The sequence below is a fragment of the Poecilia reticulata genome, chromosome 22 (assembly GCF_904066995.2).
Source record: "Poecilia reticulata chromosome 22, P_reticulata-male-v2, whole genome shotgun sequence".
NCBI classification, from domain to species: Eukaryota; Metazoa; Chordata; class Actinopteri; order Cyprinodontiformes; family Poeciliidae; genus Poecilia; species Poecilia reticulata.
Window position 1 is genome coordinate 10941953 of NC_088851.1, and position 26331 is coordinate 10968283.

General features: G+C 39.8%; 2 protein-coding genes across 3 annotated transcripts in view; both read left to right on the plus strand.

The window, feature by feature from the left end:
- The window catches only part of uggt1 (UDP-glucose glycoprotein glucosyltransferase 1), a 278967-nt gene that overhangs the window by 145606 nt on the left and 107030 nt on the right, over window positions 1–26331 (plus strand). The window lies entirely within an intron of this gene.
- Window positions 25146–26331, plus strand: part of hs6st1a (heparan sulfate 6-O-sulfotransferase 1a) — a 71584-nt gene continuing 70398 nt past the window's right edge. Inside the window, exon 1 of the mRNA XM_008402692.3 lies at window positions 25146–25991. Coding sequence (XP_008400914.1) covers window positions 25492–25991 — 500 coding nt within the window. The 5' untranslated portion in view covers window positions 25146–25491. The remainder of the gene's footprint in view (window positions 25992–26331) is intronic.

The window sequence follows — 26331 nt, forward strand, 5'->3', positions numbered from 1 at the left end:
TTTTTTTATTGAAGTTTAAAATATGTTTAATTTAGCTTCAATGTGTCATTTTAAAAACATTATTATTAAAGAGAAAATGTTCAGTTTGTCCAAAATCTGAGAAGCTTTTTCTCAAAGTAGTTATGAACGTCTTCTTCACTGTGTCACAGACAGTCATGTAGAAAGTTTGATTTCCCATGGAGGACTGAGTACAATAATGGAGAGCTTTTTTTTTTTTTCACCTACACATGCCCACGTATGCAAAGATTTCTGCTGACTGTGCTGCAGGATAACCACTAATGCAGGTAACCATGAAAAGTAACATGTCAGTAATAAATACTTTATAGAGTAAAAGTATAATAAAGTAGACCCAACAAGAGCTCTGCATTTTTATTTAGAGGCACATTTAGTTTGTTTCTCATACACCCAAAGTAAAAGTTACTGTGTTCAAAAAGAAACATAATTTGCATAATCAAACACTCTGCAGGACATCTTGAAATTAGAGGCATTTTATCCTCATTTCATTTTGGTGAATCAGACACATCACTTGGCAGTAAATCCGACCAGAAATCAAAGAGCAGCAATAATTCTTCATCTGCACCAGTTAACACAGCTGTTCCAGAATAAAGAAAACTCTAGCTGAGGCTCTGCCGTTAGTTGTACCATCAAATTAATCGTTCCGAGAACGACTTTCAGATCGTTTGGATTTTCTGAACACAGACAAATTGAAAATCTTACGAATGATAAAATGCTTAAAGAAATCATTTCTAACTAGAATTATATTATGTCTCCTAGTTTTTTGTTCTGAAATTACAACTTATTTGTTCCTTTTTTTTCTTGTCCTAGATTCACATTGACCTAGATTCTCGTGAAAATGTACCTTTCTCCCAATGATCAGTAGGCACACTCGCCACATAAGACTCCACTGTTGAAGAAAAACCTGCTGAACTAACTTTCCAGTTTGACGGAGAACATTTAGGCAAGTCTAGGAAACATTATGGGAAAATAGTCTAATGATTTCAAAATTAAGCACTTGGACTTCATAAAACACACCATGTTTGGAGGTCAAAGAGGCTTGAATAATAATGTGCAGGTCTGTTTTTCAGTATGCGACACAGTCCATACATTTAAAAGACGATTTAACAACTTTACACACATTGCGAGAGAATTTTATGTCAATTAAACTTTTAGAAATGTATTTATTTATTAGCTATCAGTGTAATTGCTTATCCTTTCATCAAGCGGTTGGGGGTCAAGAACAAATAAAAAATATTTTAAATTAGTTTTCACACTGATAAATGTAAATACTCTCCTATCTGTGCCTTGCTTACATATATATGTGCTTAGATGAGAAAATTAGTACAGATAAGTCAGACTGACACCAGTGAAAGTCGCCACAGGCCATCATAATGACTGCGAGCCGAAGCGCGCAGGTGCTTTGCAGTAAACAGGACACCTGCATCAGCGGCTGATGATGAGAAGTCATCATTATGTTGGATGTGGACTGGTCGGGTGACGCATTTTTCACCTGTTTAGAATGCGGCGTTATTGGCTGGTTAGCCACCCACTGTCAACCTTCTCCTCCCGGCCCTCTCGGTGCTTCTCTCTATCTTTAGACATGCCTAGCGAACTGTTTCATGCTCTGTCTCCTCCAGGAAGCCTCAGAAACCATCTCTCTCCCCGTCTGCTTCTCTCTCACCATCTGCTCCCCTGTAGACAGACATACCTGGCTCTACCCATTACCTTTTCCTAATAGAAACCTGTTTTCATACCAAACACTTACCTCAAAATCCCCATTTCAGCAAATCTGTCTCCTAAACCATCTCGTCTCTCAAAGCCAAACTGCTTTATCTTTGTATGTTCAGCACATTTTCAGGTTGAATTCAGGTGGAATTGTGTTTTGATGAAAACCCAATTCAGTGATGTTTGCGCCTCCTCCAGCTCGCATTGGACCAATTAAACGGATATAATAAGGAGCAGAAAGAGAAGAACACTTTAAAGTCAGTTCTCCTTTTGGAGATCAATGAGCCTCGGTGTTGGCGTGTATCCTTGCGTGATTGGCTTTGCATTATGATGAACGTATGGGGGCGGAAGAGTGTTGATATTCAGAGCACAATGCCTCCATAAGCAACAGGATAATTAATACATTTTGGCTCCCACAGTCTAACACAACTAACGTGTTTACTCTTTAACAGACAGTGTTCGCCTCTGATTTTCTAATTTCCCTCTGTAAGTGGCTGAGCATGTGTAGGCATGGGTGAGAGCAAGTGCAGATAAGCGTTTATGCATTTCGTCTGCGTGCGTGCGTGCGTGTGTGTGTGTGTGTGTGTGTGTGTGTGTGTGTGTGTGTGTGTGTGTGTGTGTGTGTGTGTGTGTGCGTGTGTCTGTGCATTTGTAATGGCGTTGCTTTCTGCTGAGCTGCGAGGCGCAGAAACTCATTTAGGCTGCAGCGTCGTTTCAGAGGCCCGAGGCAGAGGCTCCTGGAGGCCGACGCCGGGGTAGGCTCACATTTTTACCCCGTTATCAGAGCTCGACTCCAGGCCGCGCCTGGTGGGTGGCCTGGACGCCCCGCCATTCCTCCAGGCAAGACAGATAGCAACCAATCACTAGCACCAAAGAGACAAGCCCTCGGCAATCTCTGCAGACTGATATTAGCATATCCAGGTGTGTGCGTGGTCATGTTGGTCTGCTAATACAAATGCAATGAAGCTGCTTAGTGTGCAGTGTGTGTGAGCAAAGCCTGGGATTAATTCCTGGTCAAACTGTAGTGTTTGATCATATTTTGTTTGCCTTAGTATTCGAAGGGCACAAACACACTCTGTACACACACAGTGTGTGTTGCAAACATAGTCATATCCCTTGAGCTGTTGAATATTTGGTTTTGTTACAATGACAAACTGTGATGTGATATATTAGGACTTTACCATACAAGTCAACATGTGATGTTGTAAAGTTCAAAAGAAAAAGTATTCATGTTTTTTTGTTGTTTTTTCTTTTTCAACAAATACCAGTTTTACTGTTCACTTTTATGTGGCTCCCACAATAAAATACAATCCTACCAACTGTCTTCACAGATCTCCTATTTTTCAATCGCAGTGTGTAATTTCAACTCGGCGTGAACATAGCTGTTCTGTGAAGGCTCGTCAGAGAACATCAGTCCACAAACAGCAACTTGGAAGACCAAAGTCACAGCAGACAGGTCACAGATAGTGCTGTGGAAAAGTCTAAAATGGAAAGGATGTGTAATTTAAAGTGGATGGCTGTCCACTTGCACTGCCTGATCAGAGGAGGAGACCGCTAATCACAAGAACAACCAAGAGACCCGTGGTACCTCTGAAGGCAATAACAAACCGACTAAAGGCTTCAAGAGATCTGAAGTTGGTCCAGAGGTTCGCTTACCTCTCCCCTTAACAGAAGTCCCTCGGGTTATTCAGAACATTCCTTCAGGCTTTGTCCACAGGTCCAGAACCAAGCAACAACAAAAAAAGGGAGTCAGCCTTTAGCTTGTATGGTTTTTCAGACATTCAGACCCAAGGACAATTAACCACACAGTCATGTTTTTAGACTGTGAGAGGAAGCCGAAGTGCCCGTGGGGAATCCACCCATGCATGGGGAGAACATACAACTTCCATACAGAAAGACCCCAGGTGACGCTTTTGAAGCGAGGTAATACCGCTATCCCCAAAAGATCTGCAGCAAAAGATCCTTCTGCAAAAACATTTAATTTAGGTTGCCGAATGCAAATGCAGGCCACATTTCTCACACATCTTTTTGAGAAATACATTGAGAACTATGTTGCTTTTTTTTCCCCTCTGGTAGAGAATGTTTTCAATAATTTGCTTCATTACAGCAGCCCATGTCAGCACTGCATTCACCGGAGCTTCTCATCTATCTCATAGCAGGTGATTTATGTGAAATTTACTTGCTGCTACAAAGGCTCACAACAGGATGCTCAGGCATTAACGCGGCGCAGTCAGTCACCGTGTTTATGACAGCGGGGACGGCCCGTGCCAAGGGGATATTGAACTTTCTCTTCAGTTATCAATGTTTCGGTTTTGATTGATGGTCTTTATTGTAATTATTTATTGGAAAGCAAGAACGAGATAATTAGAAAAGGTCTGCAGGGGAGGAAAGTGCTGACCCAGTGGGAATTCTGAGGAGGAAACTGGAACGCCGAAGGTGATAAAGTTCACGGATCTCCTCAGAATTCTGTGTCAGCGAACGGGAGGGAGGGCGGAGATTTGCAGGAGGAATCAATGACCAGGGCTAATGGCATACTAATGATGTAACAACTCATCCATACAACTCAGCTCAGCTAGAGGGACACAGAGAGAAAGAGAGAGAGATCTGAGGTGTCCCTTCTTTCTTTATTTCAATAGTGGAAAAAGTGAAATCAAAGTAATGCGGTCACATCCTCTCTAACTGCTCAGACTTGAGTTCTTTTCTTTGGTTTGTTTTTTTTATTTTCAGTATTTTCTGCTTTGCAGCAGCTCCCTAAAGGAGGTTTGAGATCGGTCTTATTCTGGCGACTTAATCTATCACACTTTCAAAACTGCTGAGAGTGCGTTGACTGATCCTCACGGCGTGGGCAGCTTGACTATGCGAAAAAAATATGCCAGTTGTTCTGTTAGCATCTACGCTTATTTCCATGTCAACATAAAAACAAAATCATGGGTGAAATGATATCTAAATCTATTGGAGGTATGAATAATTTTAGTCTCAGCTGCACTCCATAGACCAATAACTGAACTGAATTAATTGCAATATAATTCACTAGTTCAGATTGAGTGTAAAGTTCTTTCCAATCCATTTGTTACTAAACAAAATAAGTTATATTAACTGTGAAATACATACAGTATATGTACATGGAAGCTAATTGTGGTGATTATTGACTTTGCGTCAGCCCGTACCTCTGAGCAATTATTGTTTTATCCATCATGTTATTTATTTGAAGTGTCTAGCGTTTCCTTGGTAATCTCCCGCCGTTCCTCATACCCTGAATTATTTTCTCTTTGAATGCTTCATCAAATTTTAAACATGCCTCAGGTCCCTATGACTCTTCAAAAACATAGCTAAGGGTACAAAGTCTCATTGCAGTGCTTCTTACTTGCTCTTAGACAAAAGAAAACTGTTTCTGACTCATTGACTCACCAAACCCGCTTTCTCATCGGGTCAGTAAGGATTTAAGAGTCTGACTGTGAAGCAGGAGCTCTCGGTGCCTGAAGCGCGATGGATCTGAAACACTCGGCATCGATGCGATCCTTCCCGTTTTCTCTCCTGGATCTGGCTCAGACTTGGAACATGTGGAGAAGGGACTCCAACTAAGTGATTCATGAAATATCATAAAGAAGGAGGTGTGAACCATGGACCCGTGCACCCACAGGTGCAGTTACTGAAACCATAACCGCACATGTGTAAAGAAGATAAAGAACGAGACCTGATTTAAAACCATGCTCCAAAAGAACATCTGCCGGCTGCCAGGTGCAGCGCTCTGCCCTCAGAGGGGCGACGGCCAGATAACAAGCAGCCGAAATGGATGAGTGAACTGGCTGTTTTGTGTTCAAGCAAACTGAAGTATTATTATTATTTTAAACTGTCAGGAAAATCATAAATTACCAGGCTGTGGAAAAGTTCTTGCCTCTTCATAGATTTTCTTTTTCTGTTCTTGTATCAAACACAAACTGATTAAACACAAAACGCAGTTTTAATTGATGATTCTTTTAATTCAGTGAAATGGAAAAGTTTCTGGAATGAATGACTAACTTAGGGTTATGCCATAGCCTCTCAATCAAATTTAAGCACAGACTTTGACTAGGCCCACTTAACACCTCTGGAACAGGGAGATGCGTCTGGATGTTTTTGAATTCTGGTGGCTGCGTTTTCTCCTTCAGGACTTTCTAGAAGCAAAATTAAATTACAACACGTTGTCCAGCTCCTGGCGCTCCAAAACTGTTGACCTCCTCCTTCCCACCACCTTCTTAAAATCAGACAAAATTGTTGTCAAATGTTTGTGCAGCAAAAATTTTCATTTGTGCCTCTACCATTTTAAAGATATTAAGAAATGTTCCCAGAAGTTATGAAAGGTCAACCAGCCCCCCTCCTCAACTTCTTCAAATCAGATAAGTTGGTGTCAATCAACTCGACTATGCTTGTGCAGCAAAAATTTTTGTTTGTGCTGCTTTGGGTTTGAAGACATTAATGAAACTTTAAAGGTCAAAACATCAACCAGCTTTCCCCTTCGCCCCCACTTCTACTAAACCAAAATGACCTTTAAACTTTCATTAATACCTTCAAAGTCAACGCAGCACAAACACACACCAATTTTATCTGATTTGAAGAAGATTGGGGAGCTGGTTGACCTTTCATGACCTCTGGAAACATTTCTTAATATCTTTATAATGATAGCGGCACAAACAAAAAACTTTTTGCTGCACAAAAGTAGCACAAACGTTTCATACCAATTTTGTTTGATTTGAAGAAGGTTGGGGCGCCATTTCCACTCAGGTAAATCCATGACATTACCACCATCACGTGTGGCTATACTCTGAATTGTTGTTGTTTTAGTTTCACACCAGATGTGCCATGACGCATACAAAGATAACAGTAGATCTCACGTATCAGTTTTCTTCTGTATTTATCCATTTGCTGCCAATGTGGAGTTGGCGCCCCCTGTCTGTTGTTGAGAAAATGGAGGGTGCTTTGTGCAGGCAGAAGGTGTGGCTCACCTAGCGTGCCTTTCATGCAAGAACGGCACGCTAGGTGAATAAAAATCTAAACATCCCATTGCAATTGTGAGCGGGACCATTGTGTTCTTTCTTACATTGTTTATCTGAGAATGAAACTTTCTCATTGTTGCCATTTTGCTGTTAATTTCTATCGTTGAATCATAAAAGCTAACCTTCTGCAGTAGGAAGTGCAGAAGGTTAGCTCTAGATGATCTGGATTATTTTGTTTCTTCCTGGATGAGTCAATGATGCACTCCTGGATTCATTTTGGTAGGTTGGTCACTCCTTCGTTTCCATTTGTGGATGCTGGCTCTCACTGTGGCTCACCAAAGACTTTGTGACCCTTTCCAGACCAATAGAGGTCAGCAGCATTGTCATTTGTTCTTGAATTTTTTTGCATCAGCGTTCTCTTTATTTAGATGATTTATTGATTCATCACTTCTGAGTGGTGAGTCGCCGTTAATTCGTGATTTAACGGATCATGAATTTGCAACCTCGCCTTATGTGAGGCAAGTTTGGTTTCCTTCAATAAATGATCTTAAATCGTCATTTGAAAAAAGAATTGTATTTACTCTACATTTATCTGTCTGATATTAAAATCATTTGGACGATTTGAAACGCTCAGGTGTTTCAGAAATCAGCCTAAATGAAATGCAGGCAAAAACATTACTAAAGCAACCTGGTTTGAGGAAATCAAAATTTCTTTAAAGTGCTAAATTCTAAACTTAGAATTGCTTTTATCAAAAAGGTGGGTAAATAATAAAAAACGACCAACTGATTCTCTGACAACAAATGCATTTCTTTCCAACCCAAGCATTTTTTTTTTTTTGCCTAAATGAAGTTCGCCATATGAAAATGAGGAAGTTCATTAGTTTGTCTGCAGGAGAGCAATCATTTTGATTATTGTCTTATTGCTGTTCTAATGGAAAGAGTAGCTTCTTGCCGTTTTATGAAATAGGACTCTTTATTGCCTAATATCACTTTAATTGCGTGCACTACAGACACTAAACAGAGAAGTTAAAGTAAGATTTTATCACCCTCCATTATTGTCAGTTGCTGAAATGTTGCAGCAGACGGGGAAATCATTAATTTCTTATGAAATGCTAATCTCCTGTGAAGTGAGAAGCAAGATAAGCTGACATTTGCAAGAAAAGGTGATGTTTGCTCTCAGTTATCAGGCTGATTTCTCTGAAAACTTGTTCCCATTTTGGTTTCAGATGGCAGATGCTATCTAAATTTAGGATTAGGTGTCAGTTGTATTGTTATAGTGTTTGTGTTTTTCATGTTTTTTGTCATTGCACTTATTCCTGATCTGATCAGATCGCCCCCCACCAACCAGGGCCTGAATAAAGTTAAGATTTGTCACAATCCAGTGGTAAATAAGAATACTTTTCTTCACACTTTGGATTTATTATAACACTCTGAATATGACTTAGAGCTGGTTTATGAAGGGACTGCATTTATCTGGATTAAATTACCTGATTTAAATTTTGAAATGTTTATGTCTCGAGTATTTTGTGACACAGAAGAAGTAAACAGTCTAAAAAGAACGTGGTTCTGGATTGATTTTTAGATAAATAAAAGCTGAATTTATTTGGATGTGAATTTGCAGCAAAATAAACCCACAATCAACGCAAGTCACAAAGTAAACTTTATACCAGACGTTTCTCCAAACCTTAACAGAAATCTTATCTTCTTGCACCCAATATGAGATTACTTTACCTCTTTTATGACATCTGACTTTCTTTTAAGGAAAGACACATTAGTTTGCCTCAATAATGTGACATTTAGACAAGATCACTTGTTGCACCAGTGGGACTCTAACTCCAGGCACGCAGGTTTGTGATTGTGTCCGGAAATGTTTTTCAAACATCTACAGACACACGTGTGTGTGTGTGTGTGTGTGTGTGTGCGTGTGTGTGTGTGTACGTGTGTGTGTGTGTGTGCGTGTGCGTGTGTGTGTGTGCGTGTGTGTGTGTGTGTGTGTGTGCGTGCGTGTGTGTGTGTGTGTGTGTGTGTGTGTGTGTGTGTGTGTGTGTGTGTGTGTGTGTGTGTGTGTGTGTGCGTGCGTGTGTAGGGGTGTGCGTGTGTGTGCCTGCGTGTGCATGTGCTTAAAACTGGCCTGGCGGTCTGCCTGACTGCGATAGGTACATGCTCTGATTTGGTGGCACACACTTGCTGTTCTTGGCATTTGGCTGAAAACTGCAGCTGCCTTGATGTTTGCAACAAGAATATTTACGTTTCAGAACCCAACTGTGTTATTGCAGCCATTATCTCAATGCAATAACGAAAATGTTGTGTCTGTTGCGTTTTAATTTCTTTTCTTTTGCCATAAAAGACCTCTGGTAGCAAACATGCCTGACTGAAGGCCACACCTGGAGGTTTTAAACCCAAGGTAGAAATTCACAAAACAACACACAACGTGTGCTGTTCTGGATGGAAATTTACATAAACGTCTCACAAGCATTCATGTTTTATTATAATGGGCATTTAAAGATTTAGTTTGTTCTTTCTTCCATGTGTCAACACACAACTTGAAGGATTTTTATAACAAGTTGTTATTATGCATTGAAGCGGTTTGTTTTATATTAATTTCACCTGGAACAAAAAAAGAAAGAAGATAAGACCCTGAGCAGATGGAGATAAATTTAGAACTGCAGGAAGAAGAAGTGATGGAGTGAAATTAGGATCAAGAGACGGATGAAGAGAACACCTTAACTCTGCTGGGAGAAAAAAAAGAGATTCAAGATTCAACAGGGAAAAATGACGCAGTGTGTGTGAATGCGTGTGTGCGTGTGTGTGCGTGTGTGTGTGTGTGTGTGTGTGTGTGTGTGTGTGTGTGTGTGTGTGTGTGCGTGTGTGTGCGTGTGCGCGTGTGTGTGTGTGTGGGTGTGTGTGTGCGTGTGTGTGTGTGTGTGTCCGTGTGTGTGTGTGTGTGCGTGTGTGTGTGTGTGTGTGAGGAGCAATAAAGTATGCGACATCCCAGAGCTCTCACCTCAATCAGTGAGAGTTCAGCTGCAGGGTGACGGAGAGTGCAGCAGAGGTGGTGATAAAGAGAGCTTTTCTTAAAGAATGTAGAATAATAATAAAAAAGGAGGAAGAAAATGACATAAATCAATGGAGGTATTGCTCAGGTTACTGTATTTATCATTTGGGGTCAACTCTGTTCCATTACATGTGTACTGTACGTCCTCAATCATGCGATTTTTGAATCGCACTAAAGCAGCGAGTAGCGGCGGGAAAAAAAAAAAATCAAAGGGATGAATTTAATTTCTCAATCTCCAAATTGATTTAGTGGAACCTAGTGGAGGCTACAAACTGACCCCTGAATATGGCTTTTTGTGCTCCCACCGCACGCTGTCAAACAGATGGGATTTCAGATCAGTGCGGCTTTATGACCTGACCACACTAAGATGATAAGATGATTAAATATCTAATTCACTTTAGATCATTAACTTTAATCTGCTTATACTTAGGAGGCAGCGGAGGCGGGCGGGGAGGAGAGCGATAGAAGCACTCTGGCTTCCATATTTCAAAACCCATCATGGGATCAGGTTTATCTTCTCTGCACATCTGATAAGGAACCACTAAAGGGAAGTAAAATAGTTCAGGGGGAAATGATTGCAGGCCAGAATCCATGTGCAGGAGGAATTGGTGAAGGAAAAGTGTCTTCAGATAGATAGATAGATAGATAGATAGATAGATAGATAGATAGATAGATAGATAGATAGATAGATAGATAGATAGATAGATAGATAGATAGATAGATAGATAGATAGATAGATAGATAGATAGATAGATAGATAGATAGATAGATAGATAGATAGATAGATAGATAGATAGATAGATAGATAGATAGATAGATAGATAGATAGATAGATAGATAGATAGATCGAACGAACTATGGAGAGCCTGCTGCATTGCTGCAGAACAACGGTTAAACAGGTATGGCAGGTTGGTGACAATAATGACGGAAATTAACCGACTAACCGGTTTATAACTAAAGGACCGGTAAGTTTGTTGTATTAAAGGCAGAGGAAATACATCACTGCCAGACAACAAAAAAATAGAGATTACTTTAAACAAGCAGCAACTTGTACCTCATCTTTATGAATCATCAAAGCGATATTATTATTATAATTATAATTATTATTATTATTATTAGTAGTAGTAGTAGTAGTAGTAGTAGTAGTAGTAGTATTATTATTATTATTAGTATTGTTATTATTATTATTATTAGTATTGTTATTATTATTATTATTACCGCCACTTATACTGACATTTTACCAACAGCAACAGAGACTGGAAAAGCAGCAGTAGCTAAGATTATCTCCTGATGTTGAGATGCAAATGTTGTGTTTGTGGTTTCTAAATTTCTTTTCGACATGTCTCTGGAGGATAGCTAAAAGATTTCATACGTTTCTAAGAAATTCACTGAGTGTTTATGAGAAGTCTGTTCACAATATTGGTTCTTCTTCATAGCTGCAACGAATCCCTGTGACATGCTGGATACCAACATTTTGGTCATATCCAGACTCACGATGAGCCCTTCTTGTCTTCTTAGTGTTTAGGGTTGATTACACCACATTACAATTTGTTGCTGTCTGTTTTCAGAGCTGATGTTCTCAACAGGATTATGATCTGAGGAGGTGGGTAGTCGCGGAAACAAAATGTTGATGTTGGAGGGCTTTAAGCGTCTTTGTCATCATTGTGCCCTGTGATTCTTGATAAGAGATGTTCTGATTCCACGTGAGAGGAAAAGACCGCTTTCTGAGACGAGAAACAAACAGACGAATTGTGTCAGAAGGTGCACAAAACGGGACTCACGGCAGCTTTGGTTTTTTTTGTCCATATCTAGATAAACGATTTTCCAAATGATTTTCATTACACAACATATCTTTACACCAGTTCATTCTTGTAGCTCCTGAACAACAGATCATCTTCACTTGACTGTGAGTGCTAAGTGTATCATACACACCTTGTGCCACGCTGTCAAAACACATCTGCACCGATGGCCGCACTGTAGGAGCCATCAGGAGCAAACTGTCCACGTTTTCTAGGCGTTTGTTTCTTCCCCTGTTTGGTAAAATCAGACACAACTTAAAAATCATCCAAACATGAATCTCTCCTCAACAATCATCTTCAGAACAATGAGAAAACAGCACATGTTGTTTATTGTAAATTTCATGTTGAACTGACTGAAACATATATTATTCTATGTATGACACATTTCAATGGATTATTTCTTTAAAAAATAAAATAAAAAAAAATAAGCCTGAGCAGAAACTGTATAGCCAGCATTGAGTTTGACCACCTTTTACCTCCAGAACTGCCTTCCTTCACAAATTCGAGAAGGCGTCAGAAACATCGTTCAGAGATTTCAGTCCTGATTGACATCATGGCAACACTCAGTTGCTCCAGTTGTACTGGCTGAACATTCATAATGCAAATCTCCTGTTCCAACTTACGTCAACGCTGGGTTGTGATCTGGCTACTGACCTGAGCTACATCCATCAACCAACCTGCCCGTTCTCTTCTGATTATCAATATTTCTATGTGTACAACTACTGCCGACTAGTCACTGTGATATTTTACACTTCAATTTCTGTAAAGCAGATAGCAGATGATTGAGTCTGAGAATCCCAGTAGATCAGCAGGTTCTGAGTACTCCAACCAGTTTAGCATCAAAAACCATGCCATGTTCAAAATCCACTTTCCTCTCTGTAAGCTTCTTCACAACACCTACACACCTGAACGCATTGAATTGCTGCCATTTGATTGGCTTATTTCAAATCTGAGCTATCAAGCAATTGAGAAGCTGTATTATTTAGTTAACAATCTGATGGATGTAATATTTTTATTATGTTCCCTAAAGATGCAAAGCTCTGATATGTGCTCACATTTCGCCTCCTTCTTTTGAACATCGCATGGACATTTCTGAACCCACTCTGATGTGGAAGTTGTGCATGTATTCGTTTTCATGTTCTCAGACAATTCACTGCCAGATTAATCTGAGCCTTTGTTCCCGTCCACTGCAGTAGAGTCCAGGCTCTGCAGCCGCCTCTGGAGCAATGCTTTCGCCAGGCTGCGAAGCTGGCATGAAGGCGAGGAGGAGACTTGGATGAGGTAAAAACTGCCAGCAACACATCAACTGCTGCTCATTCATTTTAGATGAGAAAGCCAATGCGGGGTAGGATAGAGTGTGGGTCTCTGTTTGAGAGGGGCTGATGCCAGCTGGTTTACAATGAGGAGGAAGACAAACCTCATGAATAGGATATCAACCGAGGAATTGCGAAAAAAAAAAAAAAAACGGGCCCGAAAAGGAAAAAAAGCGTGAAAGAAAGCGACGAGTTGCAGATAAAAGACGGCGTGAGGTTACGTAGCTTCCATTAGTCGTCCATTGTCTTCCAAGAACTGCAGCAGCAGCAGCTGGATCAGATTTCTCTCAGCTCAAACAAAGAACTTTGGATATTTGAATCCCGAGCCATTGTGGAAGCTAAATTTCCCTAGGTAAATGTTTGACAGAGAAAATTGATACTGAGCACAATATTATTCTTTACCGATCACAAGGCGTTTCCAAATGCTGGTATCTTTGAGATCTGCAGCGCAGCTGAAGATGACAGGACTGTTTCTACACAAAACGCAAAGCTGAAAAGTGGGTTTTCTCTTTTCAAAGACAATTAAATCTCTACACAAGCTGCATGCACAGTGAGACTGAAGACAGTTTAAGCATGTGTAAAGATTAACATTTTCCTGATTGATAGAGGGTAAAACACCAGGATAACAGAATAAATTGTTTAGACCCCCGCTGTCACGTCTCCCTTAAATCTGCTTAAAAATAGTGTTTGATTGTCAGACTGGCAGCTTCAGAAGTGAGTTTGACTTGGAAAGCTGCCTGACTGGAGGATACAGCCTTGATTTTTCTGAATAAATCAACCTTTAGTGCCTGCTTTATTATCTTCATTTAATTCAAGATCGTTTTTAAAATAAGGGATCCTTTTAGGCAGCTAAAATTGGCCAAATGTAGCACAGAGGGAAGCTGTTTTAATGTAAAATCTCCCCATTGCAAACACTGGTAGGGAAGGATAATTTTATTTCATATCATATATGTTGGCTATTTATAGTGCCAACTGGAATATAAAGGGTATAAAAGTCATTTAGGCTTAAAGCAATGTCCTAAAGTGATGTCGGCGTATTGTTTATTCAAGTTCCAATGTGCAACTTCAGTAAATGGAAATTTCCTTTGTGGATATAAAAACCAGAAATGGCAATAACAGCTAACAGAAAAACGATATGCATATCTAACATTATGCCTCCCAGTTGCTTTGCGGTCCGAGAAGAAATTCACTCGCAACTTCAAATAGATTGTTATGAAAGCCAACTGCATGCAGACTTACTTAAATAGCTGCAGCCATGTTTGCACGTCTATATGACTCTCAAAATGTGAGTTGATAGAAAAGCTGGACATGTTGCCTAGCAAAAGTATTCACATTCCAGAGTTTATCTCCAACTTCAGTGTCATTTATCATGTGATAAATCACATAAAATAGAGCATAAAGCTTTTTTTATAAGTAAGATTTTTTTTTTAAAAGAGTGGATTGAATTTGTATTCAGTCCTCTGAGTCAGTATGTTTTTGAACTACCTTGTAATGCAAGTATCTAATCTCTGCTACCTTTGCATATTGACTTGTGACAAACTGCAAAAGGGACTTCTTCTGGATTTCTCTTGCTATTTTCTATAAAGGCTCCATTTATAAAACACACACACACAAAAAAAAACCTTAAACCCAAATTTTTTTCACTTCACAATGACATACATTTGTGCCTGTAATGTAACAAAATGTGAGAAAGCTCAACGGGTATGAATACCTTGTATGTTACTGTGTTTCCCACTGACTCAGGTGGATATTTGACTTTGACTGCAGCATTCCCAATGAGCTGCAAATACACCAGAACTACGATCAGACCTGGAGGCAAAACATCTATCATGAGAACCCATCAGAAACATACAGAGAGCTAAAACGGAAGCTATGTTTTATGCAAGTACAGATAAAATATTAACAAGTATAGGTAATTCAGGAATATTTCGACATTCGTAACTCTAAGGATCAACACCTTCGCTGTGAGATGCGGGAGATCAAGGCACAGTGGTTTCACGCAGATGAACCAAATGACAACATTTCATATTAACATGCTGCACATGCCGTTTGCCATAATTTTATAAGAATTACCGACAGTCGGATGCTTTCTAAACAGCAGAGTGACAAGTGGTGTTGAAAATCCCTGCTGAGTAAAAAAGGCCTGATTTCTAAATACCTTGATGGCCCTTTTTGGGATTTTGGCTTTCTACGATTGAGCTTTTTTAAAAAAATACCTTGGACTTACATAATCTGAATTTTGTGAATTTAGTTTCTAGTTTATTCTTGATATTTACATTCACTCTGTTTGCTTAGTGCTCACTTATATTTAGGTAGACTTTCAGTTTCTTGACTTTCATTAAATGTCATTCCCAAATTAATCTCTTCATCTTACTCCACCTCCATACTTTCATCCACAGTAGCATCATGTCAGTTGTAATCATCCATTTGTTTATCATTGCAGTAATCACCTTTTGGAAATTCAAGCTTTCCCTTTTCAGAAAGTGTTTAATTTCAACCGTGAAGCTTATTTTTCAAAGACTTCTGTCACTATTACATATCTGCCTTTAGATGAATAACATCAAGCGTCACAATGCATCTAAGAACACAATTTGATTTGCAACTAAATCAGTATGCCAACAGATTTGTTTTTTTTAGATGTCCAAACATTTTGTGATTTGAGCTACAATATTTCTACAGAATTTAGTGCTGCTCAAATATTGAAGCAGATACCTGTTAAAAACATTTCTTGAAATGATGCAACATTATGATGTCTCAGTCTCCATGAGTAAAGATTCCCTCACCTCAGCATGTCAAACGCTTAAAGTGGCTCCAAAAGAAGGGCCGCTTAGCTCCAGTTGGGAGCACACACAAACTTGGACAGCCCAGCACAATGGGGCTGTTATTTAGTGTAACCTGGCATTGGGAAACACTGGGAAAGCCCCTAGAAGTGACAAGTTCTCTTGTAAATTAAGCTTATGATAACCATAAGCATGTCGACTCCTTGCGACAATGACTGACAGATTGTAGAGTTTGATCAATGCTAAGACATTCTGACATCCTACTACTCCTGCAAACTGAAACAAAAGGATAAATTACATCAAAAGTGAGAAGATTTTGGTGACTTTTATTCTTTTAGCAAACATTAATGACGCAATCCATCTGCAAAGTATCAGTGCTGATTACAAAGTTCAATCTAATCAGGGGTATAGACTAGCCTTCCTCAGCACGGGCCTATCATGTCTGGCTTTATCCCAACAGGTTTCTCCATGTTTGGGGCCGGGCCTCTCTGAGAGTCATGTTCTCCCGCTTTTCTATTTTTTTTTTTTTACCCACAAACAACATCAGTCAAACAAATGAAAGATCTTTCGTGCATGCAAACGAAATGAGCCATGCGAAACTCCCACTTGAGAACACACACCTGCCTGCACATATGTGGCAATGCAAATCTGCTCACACTCCCCAAAATCATCTCACAAGTGCACTCTCTATCTAACTTCCCCTCTCAGAAAAATCCCCCCATTGGAATGCAGGAAATACAAGTTTTGAGCTTGTTTTTCTTCCTAAAGCAGGCCCTTTTCCGTCGAGTACATCCAAAGAAAATATTTAAAGTTTTTTTCCAGGAAGGATTCATTTGGGTGGAAACAGATTGCAAGCATTTCGTCCATGTAGTAATGAAAATGTGAATCCAGAATTTTTATCAGAAAGGTGAAAATGGTTCATGGCTGTGTGTTCTGCTATCTCAGCGCTCATTTTTGTGCGCCGGCTTTCGCTTTGCTTTTTTGCACGCTCACTGGTATTTGGTATTTGACGGTTAAATGAAAAACAAAGCACAAACAGATGAAGCATGTCTGAACAAGGTGCGGGCCTGTGTGTTTCCAGGGCGGAAATGTGCAGACTCCTACAAAGACTTTTTACAGCTGAACTCAACAGAAGCTGTGTCAACATCAGGAAAAAAACAAAACAAAACACGAATTCACAGTTTTCATTTAACTGTAAGGTTATGTTCTGCTTTTGCATTTTTTATTTCATTGATATAATCGGACCGATTGTAGCGTCTAAGTTCAGTGGAGTAAAAGAAGCTTCAAAATATTATTTAACGTGAAAAAAAAAAAAAAAAAACAGAAAAACCTGTTCAAACCAACCGGGTTCTATGTGGTTGGGAAAATCATGAAAACAAATCGTGAAATAACAATGTTTATCACATCTATATTGGAAAGAAGTGCTCAATTTTACAAGCAAACTTGATTACTGCCTGGTTTATAGAAGCAAGGAAACACTCCAGTAAAACCTGTCTGACTGTTATGATCCGGGATGTTTGGGTTTTTGGTTTTCTTTTGTGTTTTGATAATTATCTTGTTGTTTCATTTTGTTCAACGAGTGTTCAGTTCTCTGTATTCATTGTGTTGCAACTTGGGTTAATTGTATCAATTTAGTTTATTCTATTTATTCTGTTTCTTTTATTTTTTAATTACTTTTTCTTAGATTATTATCAGGCCTCTTCTTTTTTTTGTTTGAAGTTTCTTTTTTCTTTTTTTTTTTAGTTCAACTCCCTCTGTGTTAATTACCTTCATTTTCTTAGTTTCCCTGCTTTCTTTCAGTAAGAGCTGTGCTACATTTCTTTTTCTGATTATTTGATCTAATTCCAACAACCTTTTCCATCCCTGCCTCGATATTTGTGCTTCTTTGCTGGATTCAAGTGCTGAGAATGATTGCTGCAAAACAGTAATTCAATGATGATGACTCAGCAAATTGTAGAACCTTCCAGCTGGACAAAAAGTGTGATTCTTCTGAATGCAAAGTTAAACTTGTACAACAACAGCAGAAAGAAACGGAAAAATGAACTAAAGAAAAGAAAGAAAGCAGAGCTAAATCTGCCCTCGGCTTACAAACACTGAGTTATTAATATGTTTTTATCATTTTTTTAAATCACTTTGTTGTTTTTCTGTTTTCCTGATATGTCAAAAAATATGTCCAGATTTGATACAAGTTAAACATGTACAGCACATATTTACAGTGTTGTTATCTGATGTTCTTGATTAAGAACTTTTTCAGGTGTGGACTGGGAATAGAAAATTCTCTTTTTTTGAAGGAATAATTTATTCTTGTTGGTGAACATTCCTTGGAGTTGCTGGCCTCCAAGAGTGCACAGACAGCTTATCCAGTAGGTCACAAAGGAGTCCAGTTCATCATTTAAAGCCCTGCTGTTAGATGTCACAATGCTCAAGATTCAACAATAATCTGAACAAAAAGGACAAGAAAATGGACCAAACGTCTCACATTTGTCAAAAAAAAAAACAACATATTGATGATCCCTGGGACTTTCTCAAAGAAATATAACGTAGGCTGACAAGACATGGTTAAGGTGGTGTGATGGTCTTGGGCTGCTTGGCTGCTTGAGGCATATAACTTTGGATAACTAAAGGAGTGATGAGGTCTGCTCTCTGAAAATCCTAAAGGAGAACAAGATGGACGACGAACAAGTAATTATTAGCAAGTGCCAGGGCACTTGTTTGTGTTTGCTTCCTTAAAAATCTCATTTTATTCTCACAACGCAAACTACGCCGGCGCAATATGCTTAAAACACTTTTGTGTGCATTAGAAACAAAGCGATGGCTTCCTCATGGGAGCCATTGAGACAGGGCATGATACATGACTGGAAGCATTTAGAAACTCTAAGAAAATATCCATCTAAACAGGATCATTATGCAAAGGCAACAGTAAACTGGTTCTGATGATGAACAGACTGTCATAAGTCTATACCGGAGCCAGAGGGCAACACGCTCCATATGTGACATCCATCTTCTTTAAGTAACACTGCTCAAAGTGGCACCGCCCATGGTGGGAGCAAAACACACACACACACACAAGTTAACACTTGCAAACAGAGTATTAATATTCTGTGTCACTGCTTGACAAATGCATGCACACTCTCCCCAAAATTTTCTCTGTATTTAATACAAGCGCGTAATGCCGGGGGGCATGGGGTGGTGGGGCGGGGGGCACAAGTCATAATCATGGGTGTGTTTAACAGCAGTGTGACTGGCAGATGCAGCTTCACTGTAAGCAAAGCCCATGCAAATGAGCAGGTTGAATTATTCAGGGCTCGCGCACGCCGTCTGCCCTCGCCCGCTCAGATCCAATCACGCTGGGATAATCGCGGCGGGGGAAAAAAAAATAATGTTTTCTGTCGAGGTGGAAAACCAAGACTGAGCCAAGCTGGGATTTTGTAATGTAGCAGATAGTGTTTACCTCACTTGTGAGGTCATGAAAACTTACTTGTGGTGTCCAAAGAGGGTTGGAAAATCTAGAGGATGATCTGCTGGTAAGTGGCAGTAATATTTGTTGCCAGCCTCGGGTGAAGACGAGTAAAACGCCTTCGTGTAAATGTATCTTTTACTGCAGTAGCACAGTCTTACACTCAAACTTCCTGATAAATTAAATGATCAACTATTTACTGGTTTTGCTGCATTTTTTTTTTTTACTTTATCTCAAAACCAATAGAAGTTGACTATTCGACTGTAATATTTTATTATTTTGGAGCAGACAAAGAGAGAGGGATCTTTGACATTTCCTTGCTGCATGATTTCCCTGAATCCTGAATCATTTTTCTTGCTCTCTTGTCTTCTATTCAGAGCAAAAGCTTCTCTCCTACACATAAAATTGAGTTGACCGTGGAAGAAGATTGTATGTGTTGTCTGATGAACCATTTAAGGCCATACATTTCTGGTCACTATCCCATTGAGGAACAATTGATGACCCATTTCTAGCTTACCGACCTAGTCCATTTATCATTAATCTCCTGGTATTTTGGGGACTTTTGTTCTCTTGAAACATCATGAGACTTTCTGGCTTCTGTCGAAGCAAAATCTCTGGCATGGGAGGTATTTGGATGGGCTTTTGCTTGGCCCGTAAGGGATTTTGGAAAAACTATTCTCTGGATCCAATCCAGTCATCATCAGTGACAAAAGTTGTTGAAGATAAATGTGCCACGTACCAAGGGTGCACAAGAGAGTACATTACTCAGAGTATGTGGGAAAGCTTACAGTATGGTGCTGGAAATGAGGCTTAAACTGATTCAAGTGGAGCTGTGTGGCATTCACTGACTGGTGAAGAGTGAATCTGATTTTAGCTGCTTTGTCAAGTGTTTCTGTTTTTACTGAATAAATATGAAAACATTAATGATTACTTTTTCAGATTTTTTTCTTCAACATGATGTGTTACTTCAATACAAACTACATTTATTTGAAACATTTTTATGTTTGAATGTGCAACCGTCTTATATCATAACATGTCACGTCTATTCATAGAACAGACAGGATTTTGTTGAGACAAACCACAGTTTTAAACACAGTGCTTAATATGATTTATGTGTCTCAATGTTGATTGAAAAGTATTTCTGTTTCACATGCACACGTAATGTAATCCTGAGGTAAAGGTTAGTGTCTTCGCAGAGTATCAGTATCAGTGTCAGCCTGTGTGCATCGGTTTATCTGATTCCCTAATTCTAGTTCTAATTAGCATGTTGAATGTGGACGTAATCTTTCAAGGCCGGTTTAATAATGCAGATGTTTTAGTATTATTGCGCCACAAAGATAATAATTAGGGAAGTTTCCTGCCTGTTGGTCATTGCCAACTGGAAGTAGCTCCAGCCTTGCCAGGTAACAGCAAATATAGTTATATTAGGCATACATTTGAGTGAGAAATGACTACTTTTCCAAATGTAACTTTGCACCACAACATGACAATTAAAGTAAGATGTAGCAGTAGTTTAAAAATCTTCCATTTAGGAATCAGTTTTTATGCAGTCTGTCAACATTTGATTGCCGATATGAAACAGAAACGCACCCCCTCTCTCTGCATGTGCTGCTTGAGTTATGAGTGCATATTTTTTTGCATGATTGTTACACCTCCCAGTGATTGAACAGTGACCAAACAAACCAACTAATCAAAAGGAGAGGCAGCTTAGAGACGCAAGGAATTACAGGTTCTGTTAGGGCTTTAACTGTATTGCCTCGCAAACATATCTGCACCCTTTGAACTTTCTTCCTTACAAGCAAAACCATAATTTATTTAGATTTATAGCAGACCAACACATATTAGTGTATTTTTTTTTATATATAAATAAAACCCGAACATGAATTTTTTTGTATTGAATTGTGTATACATTTTTGATCCCTTAATGAGATTGAATGTTAGCAATTCCCTTCGAAAGTCATTTAGAAAAAAAAGGATCCACCATGGGCCATCCACCTGAGCTTTCATGCAGGTCAGCAACAGCTAAGGAACATCACAAAGGTAAGCAAAAGAATCTCTGGGGGAGCTGACGACATCCACAGCTCAGGTGGAAGAAGGAGTTGACAGGACAACCATTGGTTATGTACACCATAAAGCCGGCCTTCACGAAGAGCCGTTGTGCCATGTGAAGCCAGAGATATATACAGGTTCCCCTACAGCCTCATAGGGGTGAGAATGTGTTGGTTTATACACTGAAAACTGGAAGAAGAAAAGAAAGAATAGAGTGATTATCCTAATGTGGATAACCTGTAAATCTCTCCTTACTGTGCTTCTTTGAAACAAACGTCGTCGTTTTTCTTCTTTGGCACATAAGCTGAGCTGTTGTTTTTGCTGTCTGCTGTCTTTTGTACCACCCTCTGACTTCTGTCTGAGACTATAATTGTCCAGCACGCACAGACCACTCGGTCATAAACATCCAGGATGCACGTAGACATACCCAAGCCTCTAACAGACCCTAATCAGTGAAACTCACGCTTTGGAATCAACACTCAACCCGTCCGAGGTCATGTTGAGGACAACCGATAAAAAGGACACAACAAACACGTGGAAGAATGTGTTCTGGTCCGAGGAGCCAAAAAAATCTATTTTGAGCCTATGTGTGGGAACACTAGAGACGCATAATCATTGTGAAACCTGGTTGTGGCAGCACCATGTTGTAAGGATGCTTCTCTTTGGCAGGGACAGGCAGGATGGTTGGAGTTGCTGGTACTGTGGGTGGAGCTAAGTACAGGAAAATAAAGGAAGTAAACCTTGATAAAGGCTGCAAAACACTTGAAAGTGGAAAAGGGGATTTCCTTCCCGCAGCACAACAACCCTAAAGATGAAAGCTACAGTTGAAATGAAGCATATTGATGAACAGAATGAGTTAAACTTTAATCTCAAGTCTTGAGGATGCGTGTTCACAGACACTGCCCATGCAATCCCACAGAGGTTGGAGTATTTTTTAAAGAACGTGCTCAAGATTAGCAAATCTGGAGGCAAACCTCAGAAGATTTGCGATAATTGCATTCACTCTGACATATTTTCTGAATAATTTGAGTAATAATTAAATGTATTAATGTTGTGTTTTTCACTTGTGAAAACCACAAAGTTATTTGCATCGTGATTTTTGTGATACCCAACCAGTTGGGAACGCTGATGTAATTCGTTTACAATGTTATTGCAGAGCCAGTGAAAGTGTTCCAGTGATATTGATGGATCCATAAAGAGGGAACACCTGGCCCAACTAAAAATCATCCACTGAGCATAAATTAAACTGCAATGGCCAACTGCGAAACCGCAGAAACTAAAACATCACAGAAAACACACAGACTGACAGTCTGGATGAACACACAAACAAAATTAAACCCAAAACACACCCTAACCAGTTTCTAATCTAAACCACCACAAGAAAAGCCCGACTGCTGCCTTCACAGCCCCAGACATGCTGATTTGGCTGATCTCACCGCTGATTTGAGTTTCATCTCAAGATCTGAGGTCTGGCTGCTCAGCAAAAATACACGCACAAGGTTCATTATCACAGTACAGATCCGTTGCGCCGTGTGTGAAACTCTTGATAACGCCCATCTTAGACTTAACTCGCCTTAACTACGGCACGTCTACAGCCTTCTTCGCCAATCAGCATCCTGCGGGACTCACATTAACATGCCAGACTAATTGATCGGTCAAACTGAACAGCATCAGCAGCAGCAGCAGCAGGACCGCTCATCGACCAGCAGCGGGAGCAGCGCGGAGAGGAGCAGCCGCAGCTGTTGGTCTCATGGTTGTCAGGCAGCTCGACTTTCAGGTAGATGAGCCTGAAAGTCGATGGGAGTTTGTTGTGTTGTTGACGTGAGAAGCGTCTTATCGAAAGAGAAAGAAAAAGTTTGGGGGGGAAAAAACTGGTACTTTTTTATTCTCTTAAGTTTCTTTTTTAACACTCAGCAAGGGTGCGTTCTTCTTAAGATTATTTTTCTACTGAATGCTAACGCAACACAGTCATCCTCAATCAGTTATAATATTGTTGAAAAGCTTATTTTTAGTAATTAATTTCTCTCACCGACGCACATTAAACAGATTAATTGCACATAGTCTGATGGTTTTTTTTTTTTTAGGATTTTGTTTCTGTTACATTTGCGATTATGAATACGAATATAAACCGATTAGACCAGTAAAATAAACAAACAAAAATTGAAACTGAAATCTGGACTTGATGGTTATTTTCAAAAGGTACTTTCAACCAGCTGCAACAGAGCACATATTCTAATCTATTCGATAAGACTCTAGTTTTCCTCTTTCTACAAACAAATATTGATAAAAATGTTAGAAACAGAGAAACGTTTTTGTAAAAGATCACTGGATGGCTGGAACTCCAACCCCTAACGCCATAATACAATAGCTGCATTTAGGTACAGATTCATTTTCCCCTTGTGATTAAAAAGATATTTTTTATTTAATTAGCAGTAAATTAAATGCTTTGTTACAAAAAAGGAAATGTAATTCAGTAATTCACTAAACCCATCTTGTATATTTTTTTCATATCAATGCTTACAACTCATGAAAAAAAATTCCCAAATTCAGTATCGCAGAAAAATTGGATTATACATAAAATAAACTGACAAAAAAACCCATTTGAGTTCATTTAAATCAAAACTAAAACCCCAGCCAGCTGTTTAGAACTGCCACTGACCCATAATAAGTGGAACATTAAACAACTTATTGTTAATGTGTATTAATGACTCTAATGATGGCACCTGGCAAAATATGTTTGCTATTGGTTTTCATGACAGTTTAATGATGCTTTTTTATGTTTTCACAATGCAAATCCCTTTGAACTGCAATGTTGCTGAAATGTGCTGTGCAAATAAACTTGATTGAGTCATTCATTCATTCATTCATTCATTGAAAAGATTTCTTTAAACAGTAAATGCACTTAATACTTGGTCAATGCTCCTTTTGCATGAATTAGTGCATAAGTGTATCATTGCATGATCAGCCTGTAGAACTGTTAATGTGCTAATAAGGCCCAGGTTGCTTTGCTATCCATACATTATCTAAATGTTTATCTGTTAAGGCTCAGCAGGAGGTATGGGACCTCTATCTTTAGCAACCATCGAATGAGAGGCAGAGTACGCCCTGGACATGTCTGTGTGGAGTGCCACTTAAAGCTCCGACTGCTGCTGCTATTAAAGACTTGTAAATCTCCAATCTCTGTGGTAGTGTCTCTGGATTAATTCCCTAAGCAACATTTTATTGAATAGGCACGGAAAGTTAACGCTACCTTCCATTTAAGCAGCATAAAATGAGGTTAAAAATTTAGAGGTGAAAAGAGGACTGCATAAGGAGGAGATAATTAATTTTCTCTATGTGACCACAAAGAAGCCACATAGGTTTCTATGTGGCTGATTGAGGATAATCAAGGCTCCGATTAACTGTTTGTATTTATCCCAGAAAAAAAATAAAAATCACTAGTCTGCTTTATGTGACTTCTTATAGCTACCTGCCACTCTCCCTTAAATTTCACTATACAATTAGTAGTTTCCTATCTTCTATGTGGGTTATGGATCCCACATAGAAGATACGATCATCATAGAACGTTTTGGCTGGTTCTATGATGATCTCCTTGCCCAATTAGTCATATCAAGTAGACAGCCCAGTCAAAATTTCAATTCATACAAGGGTTTAATTACATACATTATTTGGGGTCCTCTTGTGTTCTGATTGCACTGGATTTAATTGAAGGGTATCACAGTAAAAGGGTATAAATGCAAAAAAAAAAGCTTGAAAAACAGCTTGAAAATTACATGTCGTTTTGTTTCTAACTCATAGTTTTGGACTACTTTGTTTTGGTAAATAAAATAAAACCCTGTAAAAATACATTAACGCTTGTGTCTGTAACTTGAAAATGTGAAAATTTTGCCGTAATTTCATTGGCTCGAAGAGTCCGACGCAGCCGTGTGCCGTCAACCAACAAATTAAAGCGACTCTCCCTTTCGGCGTGTTTTCGGAGAGAGAGGTTGAAAAGGTGGGTTTCGCGCTGCATCCTGGGTACACATAGCTCCGCTGTGATGCAGTGAGCTTGTTGTGTTGACTGGTAACCAGCGGAAAGTACACGGCGGGGAAGGGGTCTGCCACCGAGGGGTGGGCTTTCAGCGAGTTTTACAATGCGTCTTTCACCGAGTTGAACGCTCTCACAGAACCATGAACCAACTTCGCCGGTCGCCTCGGAACGGACTCAGCCACATTTGAGCCCCGACGACGAGCGCTTGTTGGCGGAGAGAGCGAACATGAAGCAGCCGAGCGCTCCGCTCTCTGTTGTCGGCTTGACTGGGAAATGGTAGCGTGCTGCAGGGACCACCGCACTGGGAAGGATCATGGTCGAGAGGAGCAGCAAATTCTTGTTGATCGTCATCGGATCCGTGTGTTTTATGCTGATCCTCTATCAGTACGTGGCTCCCGGGGTGATCAATTTCGGCTCCCCGCACGGTTACTTCACGGAGGACGACGAGGGGGACATCTTCCCCACTCCGGACCCCCACTACGTTAAGAAATACTACTTCCCCGTCAGGGACCTGGAGAGGACCATCGATTTCCAGATCAAGGGGGAGGACGTGATTGTGTTTTTGCACATCCAGAAGACAGGGGGGACTACCTTCGGTCGGCACCTGGTCCAGAATGTCCGCCTGGAGGTTCCCTGCGACTGCAGACCGGGCCAGAAGAAGTGTACCTGCTACCGGCCGAACCGCAAGGAGACCTGGCTCTTCTCGCGGTTCTCCACCGGCTGGAGCTGCGGCTTGCACGCCGACTGGACCGAGCTCACCAACTGTGTGCCGGGGGTCCTCAACAAGAAGGAGAACAAGCAGAAGAACCAGAGGTAAAAACCGGGGACGTGTTTGCTTTGTTAACTAAATCCTGTAACGAAGCCCGGTAGTCCGGTATGTCTGGAAACCAGAGCTCAGATCAGTCTAATGTAGTTGGGACCTGCTCTGCAGAAACTTTTAAACCAGACTGCTTAGTTTTCATATTATTAGTTTAAAAATTGCTTTCGTAGCCTGTAAAGGTGTAAGCTAATTTGGCTGCTGTTTATTTTCATACTAACAAGGAAGGAGGGAGGCGCCGTAATCAAGATTAATGGACTAATTAGAGATGAAATAGAATACATTCCACCTATTGAAACGTAATAAATTATTTACACATCACATTCACTTTTAAGT